At 40.5% G+C, this 23065-nt stretch overlaps 1 protein-coding gene across 2 annotated transcripts in view; it reads left to right on the forward strand.

The window, feature by feature from the left end:
- COL4A4 (collagen type IV alpha 4 chain) overlaps positions 1-23065 on the forward strand; it is a 146394-nt gene that overhangs the window by 52618 nt on the left and 70711 nt on the right. For both annotated transcript variants that reach the window (XM_040228464.1, XM_040228463.1), the window contains exons 9-20: positions 936-971; positions 3029-3091; positions 3438-3473; positions 3912-3953; positions 8369-8449; positions 9286-9339; positions 9606-9665; positions 11490-11534; positions 11860-11913; positions 12686-12755; positions 13794-13898; positions 20034-20198. In XM_040228464.1, the coding sequence (XP_040084398.1) occupies positions 936-971; positions 3029-3091; positions 3438-3473; positions 3912-3953; positions 8369-8449; positions 9286-9339; positions 9606-9665; positions 11490-11534; positions 11860-11913; positions 12686-12755; positions 13794-13898; positions 20034-20198 (811 nt within the window). The remainder of the gene's footprint in view (positions 1-935; positions 972-3028; positions 3092-3437; positions 3474-3911; positions 3954-8368; positions 8450-9285; positions 9340-9605; positions 9666-11489; positions 11535-11859; positions 11914-12685; positions 12756-13793; positions 13899-20033; positions 20199-23065) is intronic.

A 23065-nucleotide genomic window follows, 5' to 3' on the forward strand; every position in this document is an offset into this window, starting at 1 on the left:
GTGCACTTAAAAATGGTTGAAATATTAAATTTTACCGTATGTATGTTTTACAATGTATTTTACATTTTGGAAAAAAAAAAGCCCATATTCAAGAGAAGACACACTCCTTGATTTTTTTAAAGTAGGTAAAGTCTCAGGACAGTCACGAAACGGTAGGTGAGCACAAAGGCAGTGAGTGTGAGGGAACTGCAAAACAAATTCCCTTTACACCTGCTCTGGGTGATAACAAAGCATCCGTTAAGGCAGCCAAGCTCTCCCAGTCAGAAGAGAGATGGTTAAAGGCTGAGGAAGTGGAACCGTTCAAGTGAGGATTTAGATATGAAAGATGAAATCCCCTTTTAAAAAATTGATATTTTATTTTTATTGGAGTATAGCTGCTTTACAAGGCTGTGTTAGCCTCCACTGTACAACAAAGGGAATCAGCCATATGTATATATATTCCCTCCCTCGGGGGCCTCCCCTCCCACCCCACCTCTCCTCCTACCCCTCCAGGTCATCACAGAGCACCAAGCCGAGCCTCTGTGCTTACGGCAGCCTCCCACTATCTCTTTTACGCCTGGTAGTGTATATTCTCAGTCCTGATCTCCCAGTTCATGCCACACTCCCCTCCCCAGCTGTGTCCACATGTCCGTAATGTACCTTGCGTCTCTATTCCCGCTCTGCAAATTGGTTCCACGTCCTCACGACTTCAGCGATCTTTCCCTGGTGTTGGTTGGTTTTGAATGAGTAGAAGTGCAGTTGGGGGCTTAAGAATAAAATCAGGAAAGCACCTCCACAGAGCTCTATCCACAGCTGTCTGTTCTGTGCTGACAAACTGAACAAACTGCACAGACTGTCCAGATAATTCCCGTGTGTGTGTGTTTCTTCTTTTACATCCTGTGTATTTGAGGGGAACAGTGTTGCTCTTCTAATGCAATGTACCATTACTGTTGCAGGGCGACAGAGGGGACCCAGGACCTCCCGGCTCACCAGTAAGTCTTTGGGGCAGGCCCTGAGCTTCTGTTTGCTCCTCGGATAAGCTATGGTCCCCACTAGTAGGTTAGTAGGTCCCCACTAACCTAACCCCACTAGCAAGACAGGTTACCTAAATTTGCAGGGCCCGCTCAGTGCAAAATGAAAACGTAGGTTTCTTGTTCAAAAATTATTACAGATTTCAAGATGATGACAGCAGAGCTTTAAATCAAATACAAGGCCTATGTGACTGCACTGATCACAGGCTCACGGGGCCATCCTTGAATCTCAGCTGGCTCCTGCTTACCTGCCTCTTCTGTCTTGCAGTGATCATTTGGTATTGCTCAGGTAGCCATAGTCACTTAATATTTACGAAAATGTACCTCTTTGAAACTACCTAAATCATATATGTCCAGTGAAAGTGATTTTTGCCTGCTGAATCAGTAATTGTATATTGTGTTTAATATTTTGCACCATCCTCTTGTTCCTGGAATTTGTAATTCAGTGATTAGACTTGTTCCAGTTCATCAATGTTCACAAGATTAAAACTGAAAGCAATTTTGCCTCCTAATGGTTCACCGTAATTTCATTTGGTGACTTCTGGCTGTTGATGGTATTATTTCCCAGGTTGGTTCTCTTCCTACTCTGGAAGCTCATTGCTTTGTTTTCAATAGATACCTCAGTGTCGATGTTAAAATAAGTAGCAGTTCATCCTTTAGGAGAGAGAAATGCCAGTGCATGCTCACAAATCATCGGATGTGGGCAGGGTGAGCTGGAGAACAGAGTGCCTCTGTTCATACTTCTAGAACTGCCCCCTATTACCTTTCCTTGTGAATTTGTGTATCATGCCACAACTTAACATGTTCCAGAAAATTAAGGCTGAATTGCCTTGATCTTGAACTGGGGACATTCCTATTCACATTGATCCTTTAGGCATGTTGAAAGAATAGAGTATAACTATATTAATATTTTAATTTAATGTTCAGTTCAGTTGCTCAGTTGTGTCCAACTCTTTGTGACCCCATGGACTGCAGCACACCAGGCCTCCCTGTCCATCACCAATTCTTGGAGTTTACTCAAACTTATGTCCATTGAGTTGGTGATGCATCCAACCATCTCATCTTTTGTCAGTCCCTTCTCCTCCCACCTTCAATCTTTCCCAGCATCAGGGTCTTTTCCAGTGAGTCAGTTCTTCGCATCAGGTGGCCAAAGGATTGGAGTTTCAGCTTCAGCAGCAGTCTTTCCAATGAATATTCAGGACTGATTTCCTTTAGGGTGGGCTGATTGTATCTCCTTGCAGTCCAAGGGACTCTCAAGAGTCTTCTCCAATACCACAGTTCAAAAGCATCAATTCTTCAGTGCTCAGCTTTCTTTATAGTCCAACTCTCGGATCCATACATGACTCCTGGAAAAACCATAGCCTTGACTAGATGGACCTTTGTTGGCAAAGTAATGTCTCTGCTTTTTAATATGCTGTCTAGGTTGGTCATAGCTTTTCTTCCAAGGAGTAAGTGTCTTTTAATTTCATGGCTGCAGTCACCATCTGCAGTGATTTTGGAGCTCCCCCAAATAAAGTCTCTCACTGTTTCCACTGTTTCCCCATCTATTTGCCATGAAATGATGGGACCGGATGCCATGATCTTCATTTTCTGAATGCTGAGTTTTAAGTCAACTTTTTCACTCTCCTCTTTCACTCTCATCAAGAGGCTCTTTAGTTCTTCTTCACTTTCTGCCATAAGGGTGGTGTCATCTGCATATCTGAGTTTATTGATATTTCTCTCGGCAACTGAAAGTATCTTGATGTCTATTAAAGTTATATGTGGAACAAGATTTCTTTGATCTTTGGGTCTTAATTTAGTCTCAGACGTAGGGGTCAGGCACCCCCACCTGAGCTGCCTGCCTGCTCTGTGCCCTTTTCCCAGCTGTGTCAGGGCTGCTGTCCAGGACCACCCAGGAGAGCAGGTGTATCTGGAACTGACTTCTCCTAGGTCTTTATCTACCTGGGATTCATGCAGCTGTTGCAAGAACAATGCTTATAGTTTTTAGTAACAAAGACACTGATTTTTCTCCTGTTTAGGGATCAAGGGGAGTGAGAGGCCCAGCAGGCCCAGCGGGGTACCCGGGAGAGCCTGGGTTAGCAGTAAGTACCGCATTGCTGATGCTGTTCCTCTAGAAGCCCCAGCTTGACGTTTAAATAAAGCGGAAGAAACCAGAATTGCAGTCTTGGGTCAGGCAGAGGTGGGTCCTTTGTGCGACCTGATGAATCAGCGCACACCCACCATTATGAGTGTGAGTCCATTCTGAGACAGATCCCCCCTGGGGGTGGCATTGGAGCGGGGGGACAAGCAGCCCAGCTGTGGTAAGAAGTCCATTGTGCATGTTTCAAAATTAAGGGTTTCCTAAAGAAGAGCTGGAGACACCCAACAAGGACACATTCAGATTTCTGTGACTGATGAGTGATTTGTGTGTTTTTGCTGTTCATTTAGGGACCTCCAGGCCCCCCTGGGAGTCCAGGCTTAAAGGTAGGCAGCCATGAGTAACACACACAAGTAATGTCCATGTCCAACAAGACAAGAGACCACTGATGTTTGTCAGAATCATGTCTTCCCTCTTTTTAAAATTCCCAAAGTAGTTAATAAATCATTGTTTAGTCGCTCAGTCGCGTCTGACTTTTGCGATGCCATGGACTGCAGCCCCCCCCCAGGCTCCTCTGTCCATGGGATTTCCCAGGCAAGAATACTGGAGTTGGAGTGGGTTGTGATTTCCTTCTCCAGGGGATCTTCCAAAGTCAGGGATCAAACCCAGGTCTCCTGCATTGCAGGCAGTTTCTTTACCACTGAGCCACCAGGGAAGCCCTATTTAATACACTTCAACAAATTACCTAGCCAGAAGTCTTACTTGCTTGTAGTTCTTCTTTAATTTTCAAAAGCAATGAGTTTCTGTTTTGTTTTCTTTTCCAGGGTAATCCTGGTATAGGAGTAAAGGGGCAAATGGGAGACCCGGTAAGAATCTCATTTTGCGTGGAGGAGCAGGTGTTAAAATGTATGAACTGCCCATGTCTAGAAGGCTGTTCTGATGATCACTTAACTTGTGTTCATCTCTCATTACTGCCCAGTTTTGTGGCTAAGGATTTGTCTTCACTGACTTATTAAGTTACCCTTACCCTTGGCTGTAGAATGACAGTTTTGACAAAATCTAATAGTAAATTCAAATTAATTTATATGACACACTTCCTCCTAGGCCAAAGAGATGGAATGATTCTGGGAATACATCCAGAGTAACAATTATGTTTAATTACAGATTTGTTTGACTTAATTTTACAAATTTCATCAGAATCCGAAACTTCACACATAAGTAAAAATATAAATAGCTGCAATCCAAGGCATTGAGCCACATGCTTCCACCCTTCAAACTTATAGTCCTTTCTGCTGAAGTAGGACACTAAATAAGGACAAGCTTTAGCAAAGTGCTTTATGGTGGCTGTTCATCTAGAAGCAATCTGCAGTGTTTAAGAGCTGGTGAGGGGCCCTTTTTAAAAAAATATTTATTTATTTATTTGGCTGTGTTGGGTCTTAGTTGCAGCACGTGGGATTGTGGTTTTGTCATGTGGGATCTTTCATTGCAGCTCGTGGGCTCAGTAGTTGCTGATTGAGGCTTGCGAGCTCAGTAGTTGCAGATTTCAGGCTTAGTTGCTTCCAGCAAGTGGGATGCTAGTTCCCCAACCAGGGATGAAACCTGTATCCGCTGGCTTGTAAAGTAGATTCTTAACTACTGGACCATCAGGGTAGTCCCTGGTGAGGGGCTCTTTCAACAACTCTGGGTAAAAAGACACTGAGCATCCACCCTGTGCCAGGCTAGGTTTGGTGCTGGGGGTGGGGCTTTAGTGAGACAGAGCTGATCCCTCCCTCTCAGGGGGTCCCAGCATGGTTGGGTAAGTTACTGTACATCCATTTAACAGAAGGACACACTTGCCAAAAATATATTGGAAGACATCATGATGTGGGAAAGTGTGATGCTAAGCAGAAAGTACAGGTGTACTTTGTAAAACCAAAACAACAACAAAAGTTAAAATCTACATGTAGAGTAGAATTTCTCAACCTTCATAATACTAATGTATTATTGTGGGGCTGTCCTATGCAATGTAGGATGTTTAGCAGCGTCCCTGGCCTCTACCTACTAGATGTTGGTAAGATTCCTTCTGCTTCATTGTGACAACCAAATATGTCAAACGATCTTGCCAAATGTTCCTGAAGGGAGGCACATCCAAAGTCTCCCCTTCCTCCCCATGCTCCGTGACTCCCAATCTTGAGAACCACTAACTTAGAGAAATGACTGAGGAAAAAAATAGATGAAAACAATGTTTTCCAAAGTTGGAATATGTTTATCAGAACCCCTAAACCTGTGCACCCCACTTTAAGAAACCTCACACAGTGAGGAAGCATGGCCAAGTTAGAGAACTCAGCACCAACACAGTTGCATGTGTTTGCAAACTCAGGCTGTTACTCCTACAGTAACGTGGAAATATTTGACTATGAGGTGACTGTTCAAATTATCCAAAATACGCTTTTAAAAATTTCTTTTGATTGTTAGGTAAACAAAGGCATAATTTTGAAATGTTGGTGCAGAGCTCTCACAATGCTCAAGACCATGTTGGCCACTCCATTTTTAGAGCAGACTGTCCTAAATGGTTATTACTCATGTTTTCCTAGGGGATACGATTATGGATCATTTACATTTTGTTCTTCATAATTTATCTTTTTGTATTTTTGACTGAAATGAATATGTGGCACTGTCACAATATTTAAAAAAAAACAGTAGCATGACCGACATTTGGAAGAGGCTCCTTGCTTGCCAGCCTATGTGGGTTTTATATAGTTTTATTCCAGTTATAGGAATAAGTATTGTTATCTTACGAATCCATATTATGTATTTCTTAAGCAAATGCACAGTGTTTATGCATTTGTTCAATTACTTATTCATGCAACAGAAGCCACTAGAATGGCTGCTACACCCTCACTGTGTTAGGTACCAGGGTACATCAAGAGAAACAAACAAAACCCACATCTCTAACCTCCTGGTTCTTCTGTAGTTTCCCAGGTGTGGGTGGAAATTGAATTATTGGTTATATTTTTTTATTTACTATGCAGAAAGTAATAAGCATTTTATGTGCATTATCTATTCAATAAAACAATACTTTGAGGCAGGCAGTATTATAATCCCCATTTCACAGAGAAGGAGAGAAAGATTTTGAGGAGTTAAGGAAACTAGGGATAAGAAGATTTTAAGAAACTTGCCCAGAGGATCCCAGTCTAGTAAGGGCCTAGTTTCTACACACAGGTGACAACCTGACCTATCACCTGTTTTTAACACAAGAGGGAAGATAATTCCAGGTGTAAAATATTAGAAATATTCAGAAAAGTATGAAATAACTACCTTGTAATTAAGGGTGTGTTTTGATTGTATTGTGGCAAAACCAATCCAAGGAATATTTTTTCCTTGTAGAGAACATCTCTAATGACCCAAAAGAAAACTTTTGACTCATGATTTCCCACAAAGAGATGTAAAATATTAAAGAACTAGATATAACCTAAGTCAAACCAAAGTGGAATAACTTAGTAAGTGATAATATATTATTATGATAGATTATTGCATAGGTGTTGAAAATCAAGTTTTTTTTTTTTTTAATAAATTTATTTATTTATTTATTTTTAATTTTTACTTTACAATTCTGTATTGGTTTTGGCATAGATTGACATGAATCCACCACAGGTGTACATGCGTTCCCAAACATGAACCCCCCTCCCACCCCCCTCCCCACAACATCTCTCTGGGTCATCCCCGCGCGTCAGCCCCAAGCGTGTCATATCCTGCATCAGACATAGACTGGTATTTCGATTCTTACATGATATTATACATGTTTCAATGCCATTCTCCCAAATCATCACACCCTCTCCCTCTCCCTCTGAGTCCAAAAGTCCGCTATACACATCTGTGTCTTTTTTGCTGTCCTGCATACAGGGTCATCATTGCCATCTTCCTAAATTCCATATATGTGTGTTAGTATACTGTATTGGTGTTTTTCTTTCTGGCTCACTTCACTCTGTATAATTGGCTCCAGTTTCATCCATCTCATCAGAACTGATTCAAATGTATTCTTTTTAATGGCTGAGTAATACTCCATTGTGTATATGTACCACAGCTTTCTTATCCATTCATCTACTGATGGACATCTAGGTTGTTTCCATGTCCTGGCTATTATAAACAGTGCTGTAATGAACATTGGGGTACATGTGTCTCTTTCAATTCTGGTTTCCTCCGTGTGTATGCCCAGAATTCTGGAAATAAAAGCAAAAATAAACAAATAGGATCTAATTAAAATTAAAAGCTTCTGCACAACAAAGGAAAACATAAGCAAAGTGAAAAGACAGCCTTCCAAATGGGAGAAAATAATAGCAAATGAAGCAACTGACAAACAACTAATCTCAAAAATATACAAGCAACTCCTGCAGCTCAATTCCAGAAAAATAAACGACCCAATCAAAAAATGGGCCAAAGAACTAAATAGACATTTCTCCAAAGAAGACATACGGATGGCTAACAAACACATGAAAAGATGCTCAACATCACTCATTATTAGAGAAATGCAAATCAAAACCACAATGAGGTACCACTTCACACCAGTCAGAATGTCTGCGATCCAAAAATCTGCAAGCAATAAATGCTGGAGAGGGTGTGAAGAGAAGGGAACCCTCCTACACTGTTGGTGGGAATGCAAACTAGTACAGCCACTATGGAGAACAGTGTGGAGATTCCTTAAAAAATTGCAAATAGAAATGCCTTATGAAAATCAAGTTTTTTAAAGAATTTCTAGTATAATAGGTAAATGTGCAAAAAATATTGTTGTAAAATATATTAAGTGACTTAAAATTTTAATAAAATATAAAAATATAAACTGTATTCTATATTTAAATGACATTATATAGTTTTACTAGTTTTATAATATATTTTAATATGTTTAACACACCATTTAGTCACATATACATGTGTGTGCACATGCATATTCTGCACATATATTTATATGTATACATGTGTGTATACACGAACATAATACAAGCACACGCACATCAAAAGAGCTGTACTAAAGTTTTAATAAATACTGTCTCTGGATAGTAGGATTATGGATCACTTTTATTTTTTTAATTCATTTTTAACAATAAGTATGTATTATTTATGAAAAATAATAAACATTTAAAATTAAGTGACATATTTGCCAAGTTTTTTATTTTAAATCCATGATACATGTTTACACAGGATTATAAGCATTACATCACACTTATGAAAAGCTTCTTTGTTTCAAATTTCATGTCAAAATAAAGTTAAAAATGGCCTTCTTATTATACTGATTTTTTTTTTAAAGGGTGAGGTTGGCCAACAAGGTTCTCCGGGACCCACTCTGTTGGTGCAGCCACCTGATTCTGGTCTCTATAAAGGAGAAAAGGTAATTCTCAACTCATATGATACTTTGATAAAGTAGTCATAGCCGACATTTTCTGAACATATTCCCATGCCAGCAAAGAGCTGAGTACCTACGTGCCACACTGCCTCCATCCCAAGCCTTCACAGATTGGTACTATTATTAGCTCCACTATACAGAGCTGAAAAAAGGAGGCTTGGAAAGGTTTACCAGTATTCTCAAGTATGCCCAGCTGCTGAGTGGCAGATCTAGCTTGGGTTGCAAATGGTGACATGTCCTCCAGGATTTAGACCCCTATTTGTGTCTTTGATATGGTGGCTGAGAAGACCACTGGAAGTCCAGTTGTCCTTTAGATGTTACATATGGATCTGATGCTTGGGTAATTGAAAAGGTGACAGCTGCATAGAGCTGGGCACATAATAGACTCGTGGCAAATGTTGATTCCTTTCTCAGCCTCCAGCACTGATGTTACTGATGCCATGTGCAAATTCTCCTATCAGCTTTCAGTTACTGGATTCAGTTTCACTACATTGTTCAAAATGAGCCTCTCCTCTCAACAGCTACACCGCTGTTGCAGCTTCCCAGCTTGCATCTCCTGCCCTGGTCCCATGGTGGCTCCCTCCCCACCGCCCCTCCTCCATGCCCCATGAGGTTACACTCTCACACAGAACCGACCTGAAGAGTGTCAGGTTTAAAGAGTGTCAGGCCCTTGGATCTTAGTTGTTAGTTAGAAACAGTTGAAGGGTAATCCTTTATTAAAAAGTTAGGAGAACGGTTGTTGAAAGAGGTAATTTCTGAAACAGGTGTAATTCAGTATGTTAAATAAGAGTAAGGCAGATTATATTCTTTGTAAATTTTAGGGTATTAAAGGACTGCCTGGAATGACTGGACCTCCTGGACCACCAGGAGCCAAGGTAATTTATTCAAATAATGTTAAAAAATTTGTATGATGTACTATCTTCCTTTTTAAAAATTTTACTTGGTTATTATCCTTCCCTTAAATGCTGATCTGTTACTAGAATTTTTCACTATTTTATCATAATTGTGTAGGAAGACTATTCCAAAGTATTTATTTTCTTTAAGTTGATGGCAGTAATGTTTATTTCTTATTTAGTTTTTGCATTCCATATTGCTGAAATATAGTTGCTTAAACCCCTCTAAATGTTGTTATGTCTTTAAGGGAAAACCTGGTATTGGGAGAAAAGGAGAGAAAGGGATTCCTGGGTTTCCAGGACCTCGGGTAAGGCTCCTTCATGCTGTCTTTATCGTCACTGAGTTTGGAGGCATTTCTCTCTCACATTTTTGTAAGATTCAATCAATAATTCTGAGAGCTCAAAAGTGGAGATTTTCTTAAAGAGGAGTATGTTTTGCTCAGCAAGAATTGTGCGATAGCTAAAGGCTCCAGAGCATCCCTTCTGTGCACATCATTTGGATAAAACAGGTAAGCAAAAGATGGGAGAATTGGCAGGAAGTGAACTGGACATGGAACAACAGACTGGTTCCAAATAGGAAAAGGAGTAAGTCAAGGCTGTATATTGTCACCCTGCTTATTTAACTTCTATGCAGAGTACATCATGAGAAACGCTAGGCTGGAAGAAGCACAAGCTGGAATCAAGATTGCCAGGAGAAATATCAATAACCTCAGATATGCAGATGACACCACCCTTAAGGCAGAAAGTGAAGAGGAGCTAAAAAGCCTCTTGATGAAAGTGAAAGTGGAGCGTGAAAAAGTTGGCTTAAAGCTCAACATTCAGAAAACGAAGATCATGACATCTGGTCCCGTAACTTCATGGGAAATAGATGGGGAAACAGTGAAAGTTTCAGACTTTATTTTGGGGGGCTCCAAAATCACTGCAGCCATGAAATTAAAAGATGCCTACTCCATGGAAGAAAAGTTATGACCAACCTAGATAGCATATTCAAAATCAGAGACATTACTTTGCCAGCAAAGGTCCATCTAGTCAAGGCTATGGTTTTTCCAGTGGTCATGTATGGATGTGAGAGTTGGACTGTGAAGAAAGCTGAGCGCTGAAGAATTGATGCTTTTGAACTGTGGTGTTGGAGAAGACTCTTGAGAGTTCCTTAGACTACAGGGAGATCAAACCAGTCAATCCTAAAGAAAATCAACTCTGAATATTCATTGGAAGGACTGATACTGAAGCTGAAGCTTCAATACTTTGACCACCTGATGTGAAGAGTGAACTCATTGGAAAAGACCCTGATGCTGGGAAAAACTGAGGGCCAAGGGGAAGGGAGTGACAGAGGATGAGATGGTTGGAAGGCATCCTTGACTCAATGGACATGAGTTTGAGCAAACTCCGAGAGCTAGTGAAGGACAGGGAAGCCTGGCGTGCTGCAGTCCATGGGGTTGCAAAGAGTTGTACACAACTTAGAGCTAAACAATAACAAAAATGGGATCATGACATTTTCTCACTGGCTCAGTGTCAGTGTGATTGTAGCTTGGAATTGTTTAGTTAAGCCTATTTGACAAAAGAAAGTACTGATCTATGGATAGTAGCTAGAAAACAAAAAGTACAGCATCAGGCCTCAACATCTCTATACCTGTTGCTAATGGGATCCCCATTCACAGAGTCACGATGAAGGCCAGACCCAAACAGGTGTGGACACTGAGTTTATTTGACTCCAGATTTAGTACTTAATGAGGCAATATTGACTTCCATAGTAATTTTGATTGCTGATAATGCATAGAGCAACTATTAATCTCCAGACAAATTATATTGCAATGATTCAAAGATATTTAGCTCAGTGAAAGCATTACATTAAATAAATTAAAGTAGAAGAGCAATAAAAACAACAAAACTATATTCTTAATTTATATCACTGGAGAGGACATGATTTTTTAAAATAATATTAAAGAGTAATTAAAATAGCAAATGTTGTAAAGAAATGGAATCTCTTTTATGTTTATTTCCTTTATTCAGTTATCTTTGTAGCCATGATTAAAAATCCCAAAAACAATCTCATAAGGTGAAAAATGATTCACTGAATTGGTTTATGTATTTTTATTTAATTTTGCTTGTGTTTATTTTTGTGAATTTATTAGGGGGACCCTGGTTCCTATGGATCTCCAGGTTTTCCAGGATTAAAGGTAAATGTATACCATTATAGAGATGATAAATACATTTTTATTAGTAGATGCAATTCAGTATCATTCAAAAGTTGTACCAGGACATGTAAACTCATACACAGTAATGGCAGAGGAAACACATTTATTTTGTAAATTATATAATTTTGTTGTGGGTGCAAACTAGAGCACAAAACTCTGATGCAACCTAAAACCATGTTAAGATTTTGTATAGAATCTCAGGGAGCATGTGTCATTCAGATAAAATGAGAATGAGATAATTTGTCAATGAGATAAAATGTTACAATCACTTTTTTTTTTTTTTAAGCATGCTTTTTGTTACTTGTAGGGGGAATCAGGACTGGTTGGAGATCCTGGGTCATTTGGATTTCTTGGCCCAAAGGTAAAAAAGTGAGCCTATTTGAGTACAATCTAATAACAGCTTATGTCCCTTATGCTATCTAATTTATTTTTTAGAGTATTTCAAAATATCATTTTTTAAATGTCAGTTTTGCATATATTATTTTAATGCATGTTGTAATGATTATATTTTACATTTGTGAAGTGATCTTTCTGAAGCAGATGAAAAGTACTGAACGTTTCAAAAATTCCATAGGGATCATATAGTATCATGATTGAAAACAGAGGGACCTGTGGAGAACTCTTTGCTCTGACCACCAATACAGTTTGTCTTTCCTTTGTAACCTCTGACCTCACCATCAGCACTTGTGTGGGACAAGCCATGGTGGCATTGAGATACACAATTAAGGAGGGACAATATTTGCTGCAAAAAAAAAATGTAGGTTCAGATGCTATAGGCAAAGAAACCATTTGTCCTAGAGTGCCAAATTAGACATTAATGATTATTATAGATAGAAGAAATTCCATGGCTTCAGAGGTATCTAGTTTATGGGCATGGAATCATTTTTGGAATTTGGATTTATTTTTCTTTAGGGAGAACTTTGTTAGTTGGTTGTTTACTTCTGCTTATAGGTAGGAGGTTACTTATATTTGTTCCTCTTAGAACATCATGAGTTATTTATTTCTCTAGTCAGCCTACAGGCTTTATTTCTTATACAAATGTACTCTTGGCCCTTCTAATATTTACTTAGTGCCAGGAAACAGGAGAAGAATATTAATATTTCTAAGAAAAGTGAATGAATGAATGATTTCAGGGAGATCCTGGAGACCGTGGGCACCCAGGACCACCAGGGGTTTTGGTAACTCCATCTCTTCCACTCAAAGGTTTGTGTTCCATTTGACTTCTCTATCAATTATGCTGAAATGGGATTTAAGTTGTCCTGAAAGAAGAGTTCGGTCCACTCTTTCTGTTCTTTATACACTGCTGCTGCTGCTGCTGCTAAGTCGCTTCAGTCGTGTCCAACTCTGTGCGGTCCCATAGATGGCAGCCCACCAGGCTCCCCCGTCCCTGGGTTTCTCCAGGCAAGAACACTGGAGTGGGTTGCCATTTCCTTCTCCAATGCATGAAAGTGAAAAGTGAAAGGGAAGTCGCTCAGTCATGTCTGACTCCTAGCGACCCCATGGACTGCAGCCTTCTAGGTGCCTCCGTCCATGGGATTTGCCTAGGTGGGCTAAATATATGGCCTTTACCATGAATGCGTAATTGTTGTTGTTGTTCATTCGCCAAGTTGTGTCTGACTCTTTGCAATCCCATGGACTGCAGCACGCCAGGCCTCCCTGCCCCTCAGTATCTCCTGGAGTTTGCCCAAGTCCATGTCCATTGAGTCAGTGATGCTATGGAGCATCTCATCCTCTGTCGTCTCCTCCTCCTCCTGCCTTCAGTCTTTCCCAGCATCAGAGTCTTTTCAAATGAGTCAGCTCTTCGCATCAGGTGGCCAAAGTATTGGCTTCATAATGTATAAATTATACAAGTGCTAATAGAGATGTACGTCTCGATCATCTCTATCAGCATAAGACATCAAATTTTATGTTAGTGTGTAAACTGCCTGCTGGGACTTTTATTATGTTACCTTTCAGAAAGTAGGTATTTTAATTGCTGAACACATTTAAAACCATTTGACTAAGGCCTGCCACAATGCTGCCTTCAGGAAGAAGGCAGCCTCAACCAACGACAAATTCAGCACTACTTCAACTTCACATGTCTGTCGGGGAGGGTCTAAAATACTGCATTTTAAATGTGGTGAGAAACTGCAAAACCATCTCACAGTTATACTTGATCAAGCCTCCCGAAAAGTAATTGTGCATGAATTTTCTAATGTATACATATGTTTGCTATATACACGATGTCATTATTTTTGGCAGGCCCTCCAGGGGATCCAGGGCGCCCCGGCCGCTATGGAGAAACAGGGGCTGTTGGACCACGTGGTCCTCCTGGTGCCCCAGGTAGACCAGGGGAAGCCTGTGCAGGTATGAATCCGCTGGCCTTTACAGCTCAGGTTTGCTATATCCTCCTCCACACCAGGGATTGTCCACTCTAGCTGATACTAAAATCATCTTGTTGTTTAGTCAAGAAGCTGTATCTGACTCTTTGTGACCCCATGGACTGTAGCCTGCTGGGCTCCTCTGTCCATGGGATTTCCCAGGCAAGAATACTGGAGTGGGTTGCCATTTCCTTCTCCTGGGGATCTTCCCAACCCAGGGATTGAACCTGCGGCTCCTACCGCATCTCCTGCATTGCACGCAAACTCTACTTCTGAGCCACTGGCAAAGCCCAACTCATCTTAGGATTGTTTCAAAAATACTGATGGCTGAGCCTACCCAGACTAGGAATGTCAGACTCTCTGGGGGGTATGGATGCACCTAGGCATCTACTGTTATAAAATCGTCCCCCTACTTCTAATGCACAGCTAGGATTAGGAAGCACAGAACTCAAACCAATTGACTAATTGGAGAAAATCCAGGTTCCTAGACTGCTGCTCAGAAATATTCAGTCACTGTCTCAGGGGTGTGATAAGAAGCATCTATATATAATGGGCTTCCCACAAGATTGCATGCATGCTAAGTAGCTTCAGTGGTGTCCAACTCATTGCTACCCTTTGGACAATAATCCACAAGTTCCTCTGTCCTTGGGATTCTCCAGGCAAGAATACTAGAGTGGGTTGCCATTTCCTTCTCCAGGGCATCTTCCCAACCCACAGGTTGAACACACATCTCTTAAGTCTCCTGCATTGGCACAAGAGTTTTTACCACTAGGACCACTGGGGAAGCCCTGCACAAGATTACTACGTGCAGATAAGATTTTGAAACCACTGCTAGGATTAGAGTGTGTCTTCAGGTTTTTACCACCTTCTTGGAAGGCTCTCCCTGTGGATATACAGTTGTTAAAATTTAGTTTATCCACCTAGTCCCCAACTTAAATATTCTGTAGGAAATGTGGAAATACAAATTGTGATTTAAAAAGTAGGATTTTGATTCACACTTAGTGAATAATAATAATAATAATAAAAGCCACAGTTTTCTCCTCCCTTCCCTCCAAACCAAAAAACAACAGTCTCATCCCCCACATAAAAGCCCTATGGCTCATGGTCATATTTGATGAAAAAGCCTGAGAAATAATCCTATTGACACAAGGACTTTCAACTCCTTCAAGTGCTATCTTAGTTAATAGTCTCAGTGATATTAGGAAAAGAAGTTTACAGGGTATTTTCATTCTGTGAACCCAGGAGAATTGATTAAACATGTGAGGAGAAAAATCTGGAATAAATGTAATTCTATTCAATCTGTCTCATGTTCTGTTTCCTGAGGAGTAAAAAGTTTTCTGAGATATTCAACGGTGAACTACAGAGTTCTTGTTTAATCTTCCACGAAACTGGCTTTCACTTGGGAGAGTCTGATGACCACAAAGTCAGTAAATAAAGCTTTGTTTAGTTCATTTACTCTTTAGACATTGTAGCCATGGTTTAACTGACCCAGGACTGTATACATCATATAGACCACTCTCTCAGTCAGGAGGTACTAGGCTCTCGTCTTACATTTCTCCTTTCAGGCTTGTTTATAATAAAATAGTGCTTCCAGCATATTGAAATCAAAACCCAGTGGGAGTAAGTAACACATGTCTCTAGGGAATTTCAAACCAAGTATAAAACAAGAAGCCTCTTTATCCCAAAAATCTTTTAAAAAAGAATTAACCCATATTTGGACTTCAACCCATAGTAAGAAGTAATTTTATATGGTATAGTATTTACATTACATCATGTACATATATGTATCCATACATACATATGGTTGAAACACAAATCTCACAGAATAATATCTGTGGGGTATATGAGACACTCCCATTTCTATTCCATTCTTTTCTTTTGAAAAAAAAAAATGGTTTTAATGCTGGCCACAACTTCGCTGATATTGTGTCCTGTCGGTGGGTGATCGAGTCTGCAGTGTGCTGTACACTGTAACCCATTCTCCCTGTTGGAAGCTGGTTGAGCTTTTTCCCTGGCCCTGGGGTGAGACAGCAAGCAGGCAGCTTTCAGGTTCATTCTAAGTCAGGTCTAAGGAACGTTATAAAGACAAGATGGCAACCAAGTCCATAGGAGGACATGTTCATTTTGTTTTAAGGACACCCATGTATGTAGCCTTTATTATACCTATTCAATTTTATAATCGTCTATAGTATTTACTTTGAAGTTTTGCAAACACCTATGATTGAATCCCAAGCTTCACAATCAATGTAGTGTGGTGAAAAAGTTACATGTTTATACAGTGAACTAACATTTCTTTGGCCACCTGATGTGAAGAGCTGACTCATTTGAAAAGACCCTGATGCTGGGAAAGATTGAGGGCAGGAGGAGAAGGGGACGACAGAGGATGAGATGATTGGATGGTATCACTGACTCGATGGACATGGGTTTGGGTGGACTCTGGGAGTTGATGATGGACAGGGAGGCCTGGCGTGCTGCGGTTCATGGGGTTGCAAAGAGTTGGACATGACTGAGCGACTGAACTGAACTGAACTGAACAATGTTTCATGTTCTAGTGCTTACAAGCTGTGTAATCTTGGGCACTTATTAAACCTCTCTGTTCCTCAGTTTTCCCATCTGCAAAATTGAGTTCTTGTTACAGTTGAAAGAAGTATTATGTATAGTTTTTAGAATAAAACTTGGCATAAAGACTCACTATGTTAGCTATTATTAGCATTTCTTATATTGGGCCTAAATTTACTGTGTCTTATCTATAAGGTACAACCTTTACAAGTTGTTTGAGGAGTAAAGCTAATGTCTGAAAATATATGTAAAGCCTCAGCACATATGCACACAAGAATGAAAGCCATCTATTTACTTTGGGTGCTACATTACTGATGACAAACGGGGTTCCAGTTGTCTGTTGCTAAACAAGTAACCCCAAACCTAGTGGTTTAAAACAACAACATTCAGTATATACCGTTCACTCTTTCCAAGGTTCAGGAATTCAGGAGGCATAAACCCAAGTGATTCCAGAGCAAAGATTTTCATCTAGTTATAGCTGTAGACTAGCTGGGACAGAAACATGAGGACTGGCCAGGCATCTCTCTCATTCGTCTCTCATATAGTCTCAAACCTTGCTGTGTGTCTCTGCACTAACTTAGACTTCCTTACAGCATGGTGGCTTCCAGGTGATAATATTGCTTCCATGGTGGTTCAGGACTCCAGTCCCAAGCATTTCAGCTCACAAAGCAGAACCTGAATCGTCTTTAATAATCTGGCCTGGGAAGCCATACAGCGTCAGTCCCACCAAAGTTGATTAGTTAGAACAGTCACCAAAGGCTGCCACATGGCAGGGGAGAGGGACCTCCACTTCATGCTAGGAGAGTGTCAGGGTTCTGCAAGGGTGTGAGATGCGAGAGCTACCAGGATGCCATCTTTAATAATCACCATCTTCCATCCGAGAGATTCTGGTACTACGTGTGCTTAGGAGAAAGCAGCTAGGAGAAGTGGTTGCTATCATATGAGGGCTTCTGGCTGTCTTTTAGCCAAAGCTGCAGTACGGGGTGGGTGCAGTAGGGTATCAAGGGGAGGCAGGATTCAGCTGCTCCTGCATTACTCGGACTTCCCCTGAACACAATGAATATTACTTTGACCTCCCCTGAACCTCCAATCCTTCGCTGAGAACTTGCTATAGCCAGATACTACATTGAGGTCCTTATGTGGCTTATTTGTTTCATCCTCATTAGAAGCCTCGGAGGAAGATGTAGAGAATTAAATAAGTTACAAACCTACTTTGGTACCTGTGGCTGCAGGGACAGAGGCCAGGATCAAATCTAGTGTCTCTATGCTTTCCACCAAGCTACATGGTTATAGGATTTTACCTCTACATAGATAATTATATGAGTCCAATTTTTTGGCTGTGTTAAGAAAGTATGCTCCCCATTTAATCTGAGTGTAAAAGATTAGAAGACTATCTCCATATAAGCATATTGCTGCTTATATGGAGCTGCTGCTGCTGCTCCCGCTGCAGCTATGAGTATGCAGTATGCAGCTATGAGTATGCTGCTCATACTGCTGCTGCTGCTGCTAAGTCGCTTCAGTCGTGTCTGACTGTGCGACCCCATAGATGGAAGCCTACCAGGCTCCCCCGTCCCTGGGATTCTCCAGGCAAGAACATTGGAGTGGGTTGCCATTTCCTTCTCCAATGCATGAAAGTGAAAGTGAAAATGAAGTCACTCAGTTATGTCCAGCTCTTAGCGACCCCATGGACTGCAGCCCACCAGGCTCCTCCATCCATGCGATTTTCCAGGCAAGAGTACTGCAGAGGGTTGCCATTGCCTTCTCCAAGTCAATGATAATTATACAAACAAAGTGCTTAAAATTATATGCTAGATACCTATCTGAGGGCTACCCTAAGAGTTCAGATGGTAGAGTATCCACTTGCAATGCAGGAGACCTGAGTTTGATTCCTGAGTCAGAAATATCCCCTGGAGAAGAAAATGGAAACCCATTCCAGTATTCTTGCCTGGAGAGTCCCATGGACAGAGGAGGCTGACGGTCTACAGTCCATGGGGTTGCAAAGTGTCAGACATGACTGAGTGACTAACACACACACACACAGACGCCTATCTGCATGATTTAATGCATTACCTCATTTATTTTCTCATTATTTAAAAATTTTATTGAAGTATAGTTGCTGTACAATATTACAGGTTATAGGTGTATGGTATCAGTCAGTCAGTTCAGTTGCTCAGTCGTATCTGACTCTTTGCAACCCCATGGACTACAGCACGCCAGGCCTCCCTGTCTGTCACCAACTCCCAGAGTTTACTCAAACTCATGTCCATTGAGTTGGTGATGCCATCCAACCATCTCATCCTCTGTCATCCCCTCCTTCTCCTGCCTTCAATCTTTCCCATCATCCAGGTCTTTTCTAATGAGTTAGTTCTTTGTACCAGGTGGCCAAAGTATTGGAGTTTCAGTTTCAGCATCAATCCTTCCAGTGAGTATTCAGGACTGATTTCCTTTAGGATGGACTGGTTGGATCTCCTTGTTGTTCAAGGGACTCTCAAGAGTCTTCTCCAACACCATAGTCCAAAAGCATCAACTCTTCAGCACTCAGCTTTCTTTATAGTTCAACTCTCACATCCATACATGACTACTGGAAAAACCATAGCTTTGACTAGATGGACCTTTGTGGGCAAAGTAATGTCTCTGCTTTTTAACATGCTGTCTAGGTTGGTCATAACTTTTCTTCCAAGGAGCAAGTATAGTACTTCACAATTTTAAGGATTATGCACCAGTTATGGTTATTATAAAATATTGGCTATATTCCCCATTTTGTACAATATATCTTTGTAGCTTATTTTATACATAATAGTTTGTCACTCCCTACTCCAATATTGCCCCCCCACTCACCTTTCCCCTCCAGTATCTACTAATTTGTTCTCTATGTCTTTAAACCTGCTTCCCTTTTTTTATATTCAGTAGTTTACTGTATTTTTTAGATCCCATGTATAAATGATATCATACAGTATTTGTTTTCTGTGAGCTCATATTTTAATTCACTGAATGTGTTGATATGTTTGTTCAGGTTCACTTCAGTTCAGTTCAGTTGTTCAGTCGTGTCCGACTCTTTGCGACCCCATGAATCGCAGCACGCCAGGCCTCCCTGTCCATCACCAAGTCCTGGAGTTCACTCAGACTCACGTCCATCGAGTCAGTGATGCCATCCAGCCATCTCATCCTCTGTCGTCCCCTTCCCCTTCTGCCCCCAATCCCTCCCAGCATCAGAGTCTTTTAGGTTCTATCAAATTATCAAGGTAGAAAGATTTTAAAAGTAAATTTAATTAAATAATATATACTACTTTCCCAATAATTCCAAAGAAAGGACAAAAAGTAAGAAAATTTGATTCCCCAAATCTTTCTTATTACCACTTGTGTTCTTGTTTCAAAGGAGTTGAGGCATTTTGATGGCTGGGATACTTGGTTATTTTTAAACTACAATTTTTTTCCTTAAAAAAATTCCACAGCCTAAGAAAGATGTACTGATTTTTATTTTTTCCACAGAAAAAAATTTTTGAGAGTATTAATGTGAGATTATCTAAGTAGATGTGGTTTTCATTCTTGATTTCTCTTGGAGGCATGACGGGACCTCCTGGGCCACGAGGGTTTCCTGGTCACCCAGGATTTCCAGGGGCAGCTGGTGTTCCTGGGAGAGCTGATTCTGCTCCAGGAAAACCAGGCAACCAGGGACCAACTGGGCTGCCTGGAGTGCCGGGACTGCCGGGACCTCCAGGATCAGATGGTAAAGTGCTCTTCATTCGCATTTCATAACATTTACGTTGCATTTGATATTTGCAGTATCATCCAGAAAATGTGACTTTCCACATTTTTAAAAAGTTGTCTAATATTTTATAAGCCATGTTAGTATTATTAACAATATAAAAACGTCAACTGATATTGACTTACCACATCAATTAAAGTATGTGAAAATGTTTGGTTGAGAATTTAAGTGTGATGATAGAATTTTGTAAATTAGCACAGTTTTTATTTTTTGAATATAGTTTTTGTTTTATGAGTCATATGCAGACCAGACTTAAGAGTCAAACAGCTCTATAAAGCCTTTTGTGAAAAATAACCATCCCAGAATCTCCTATTCTGTCCACCCCAGGGGCAATTATTTCCACACAGTTAGCTAAATGTTCTGTTATTTGCCTTTTATGACCATTTAGCAAACATGTGTCGCTATTTCGTAATTTTTCAGTTTGAGCATGATCGTTTGACTTTCCTGTCCACAGATGAATGTCCCTCTTTCCTTGCCACTCACGCACATTTTCTATTTCTGCAACCTATCAATACAGTTATCATCATTATTTTAGTTAAATATTCAGTATCTATACTGAAGGGTTGTATAAATGTTACTCATTGGTTTAGTCATATAATAATATGTATCACTCTTGTGCTTTCCCAGCATGGCATTTAGTTAATAATTGTCTTAACATTCTTTTTGTGTGTTTGCTTGGTTTTCAATATACTTATTGCTAATTCAACCTCAAATCATCGAGAATTGTATAAATCTCTTAATCATATATTCTAACTCATTACCAGTGCTATCTCTTTGAATAAGTCTCTTCTGGAGCTTTATGACTGTTCAAGTTAGGTCAGGTTACAATTTCAAAAGCTGATGCTAAGATCCTGCCTTGAGATCTTCCTTCATCGTTATCCTAGGAATTGTGTCTCTACCTCTCTGTCTCTGCCTCTCTTTCTTTGGGTTCCTTTCTCCCCACAACTCATATATTTCTTTGGTCGCTTTCGGTTCATTTCAGTCACTCAGTCATATTCAACTCTTTGTGATCCCATAGACTGCAGCACACCAGGTTTCCCTGTCCATCACCAGCTCCCAGAGCTTGTTCAAACCCATGTCCATCGAGTTGGTAATGCCATCCAACCATCTCATCCTTTGTCCTCCTGCCTTCAATCTTTCCCAGCATCAGGGTCTTCTCCAATGAGTCAGTTCTTCACATCAGGCGGCCAAAGTATTGGAGCTTCAGGTTCAGCATCAGTCCTTCTAATGAATATTCAGGACTGATTTCCTTTATGATTGACTGGTTTGACTCCTTGCAGTCCAGGGGACTCTCAAGAGTCTTCTCCAACACCACAGTTCAAAAGCATCAATTCTTCAGCACTCAGCTTTCTTTATAGTCCAACTCTCACATCCACACATGACTACTGGAAAAACCATAGCTTTGACTAGATGGATTTTGTGGGCAAAGTAATGCCTCTGTTTTTTGATACACTGTCTAGGTTGGTCATAGCTTTTCTTCCAAGGAGTAAGCATCTTTTAATTTCATGGCTGCAGTCACCATCTGTAGTGATTTTGGAGCCCAGGAAAATAAAGTATGTCACTGTTTCCATTGTTTCCCCATCTATTTGCCATGAGGTGATGGGGCCAGATGCCATGATCTTCATTTTCTGAATGTTGAATTTTAATTCAGTATTTTCACTCTCCTCTTTCACCTTCATTAAGAGGCTCTTGTTCCTTTTCACTTTCAAGCAAAAGGGTGATATCATCTGCATATCTGAGGTTGTTGATATTTCTCCCAGCAATCTTGATTCCAGCTTGTGCTTCATCCAGCCTGATATTTCTCATGATGTACTCTGCATATAAGTTATAAAAAGCAGGGTGACAGTATACAGCCTTGACGTACTCCTTTCCCAATTTGGAACCAGTCCATTGTTCCATGTCCAGTTCTAACTGTTGCTTCTTGACCTGCATACAGATTTCTCAGGAGGCAGGTAAGGTGGTCTGGTATTCCCATCTCTTTAAGAATTTTCACAATTTGCTGTTATCTGCACAGTCAAAGGCTTTGGCGTGGTCAGTAAAGCAGAAGTAGATGTTTCTCTGGAACTCTTGCTTTTTTGATGATCCAACAGATATTGTCAATTTGATCTCTGGTTCCTCTGCCTTTTCTAAAACCAGTTTGAACATCTGGAAGTTCTCAGTTCATGTATTGTGGAAGCCTTGCTTGGAGAATTTTGAGCATTACTTTACTAGTGTGTGAGATGAGTGCAATTGTGCGGTAGTTTGAGCATTCTTTGGCATTTCCTTCCTTTGGGATTGGAATGAAAACTGACCTTTTCCAGTCCTGTGGCCACTGCTGAGTTTTCCAAATTTGCTGGCATATTGAGTGCAGCACTTTCACAGCATCATCTTTTAGGATTCGAAATAGCTCAACTGGAATTCCATCACCTCCACTAACTTTGTTCATAGTGATGCTTCCTAAGGCCCACTAGACTTTGCATTCTAGGGTGTCTGGCTCTAGGTGAGTGACCACACCATCTTGGTTTTTTGGATCATTAAGATCTTCTTTGGATAGTTCTCTGTATTTTTGCTACCTCTTCTTAATATCTTCTGCTTCGGTTAGGTTCATACCATTTCTGTCCTTTATGGTGCCCATCTTTGCATAAAACTTTCCCTTGTATCTCTAATTTTTTTTTTGAAGAGATCTCTAGTCTTTCCCATTCTTTTGTTTTCCTCTATTTCTTTGCATTGATCACCAAGGAATCATTCTTTGGAACTCTGCATTCAATTGGATATATCTTTTCTTTTCTACTTTGCCTTTCACTTCTCTTCTTTTCTCAGCTATTTGTAAGGCCTGCTCAGACAACCAT

This window comes from Oryx dammah, unplaced genomic scaffold (assembly GCF_014754425.2).
Source record: "Oryx dammah isolate SB20612 unplaced genomic scaffold, SCBI_Odam_1.1 HiC_scaffold_27, whole genome shotgun sequence".
Taxonomy (NCBI): domain Eukaryota; kingdom Metazoa; phylum Chordata; class Mammalia; order Artiodactyla; family Bovidae; genus Oryx; species Oryx dammah.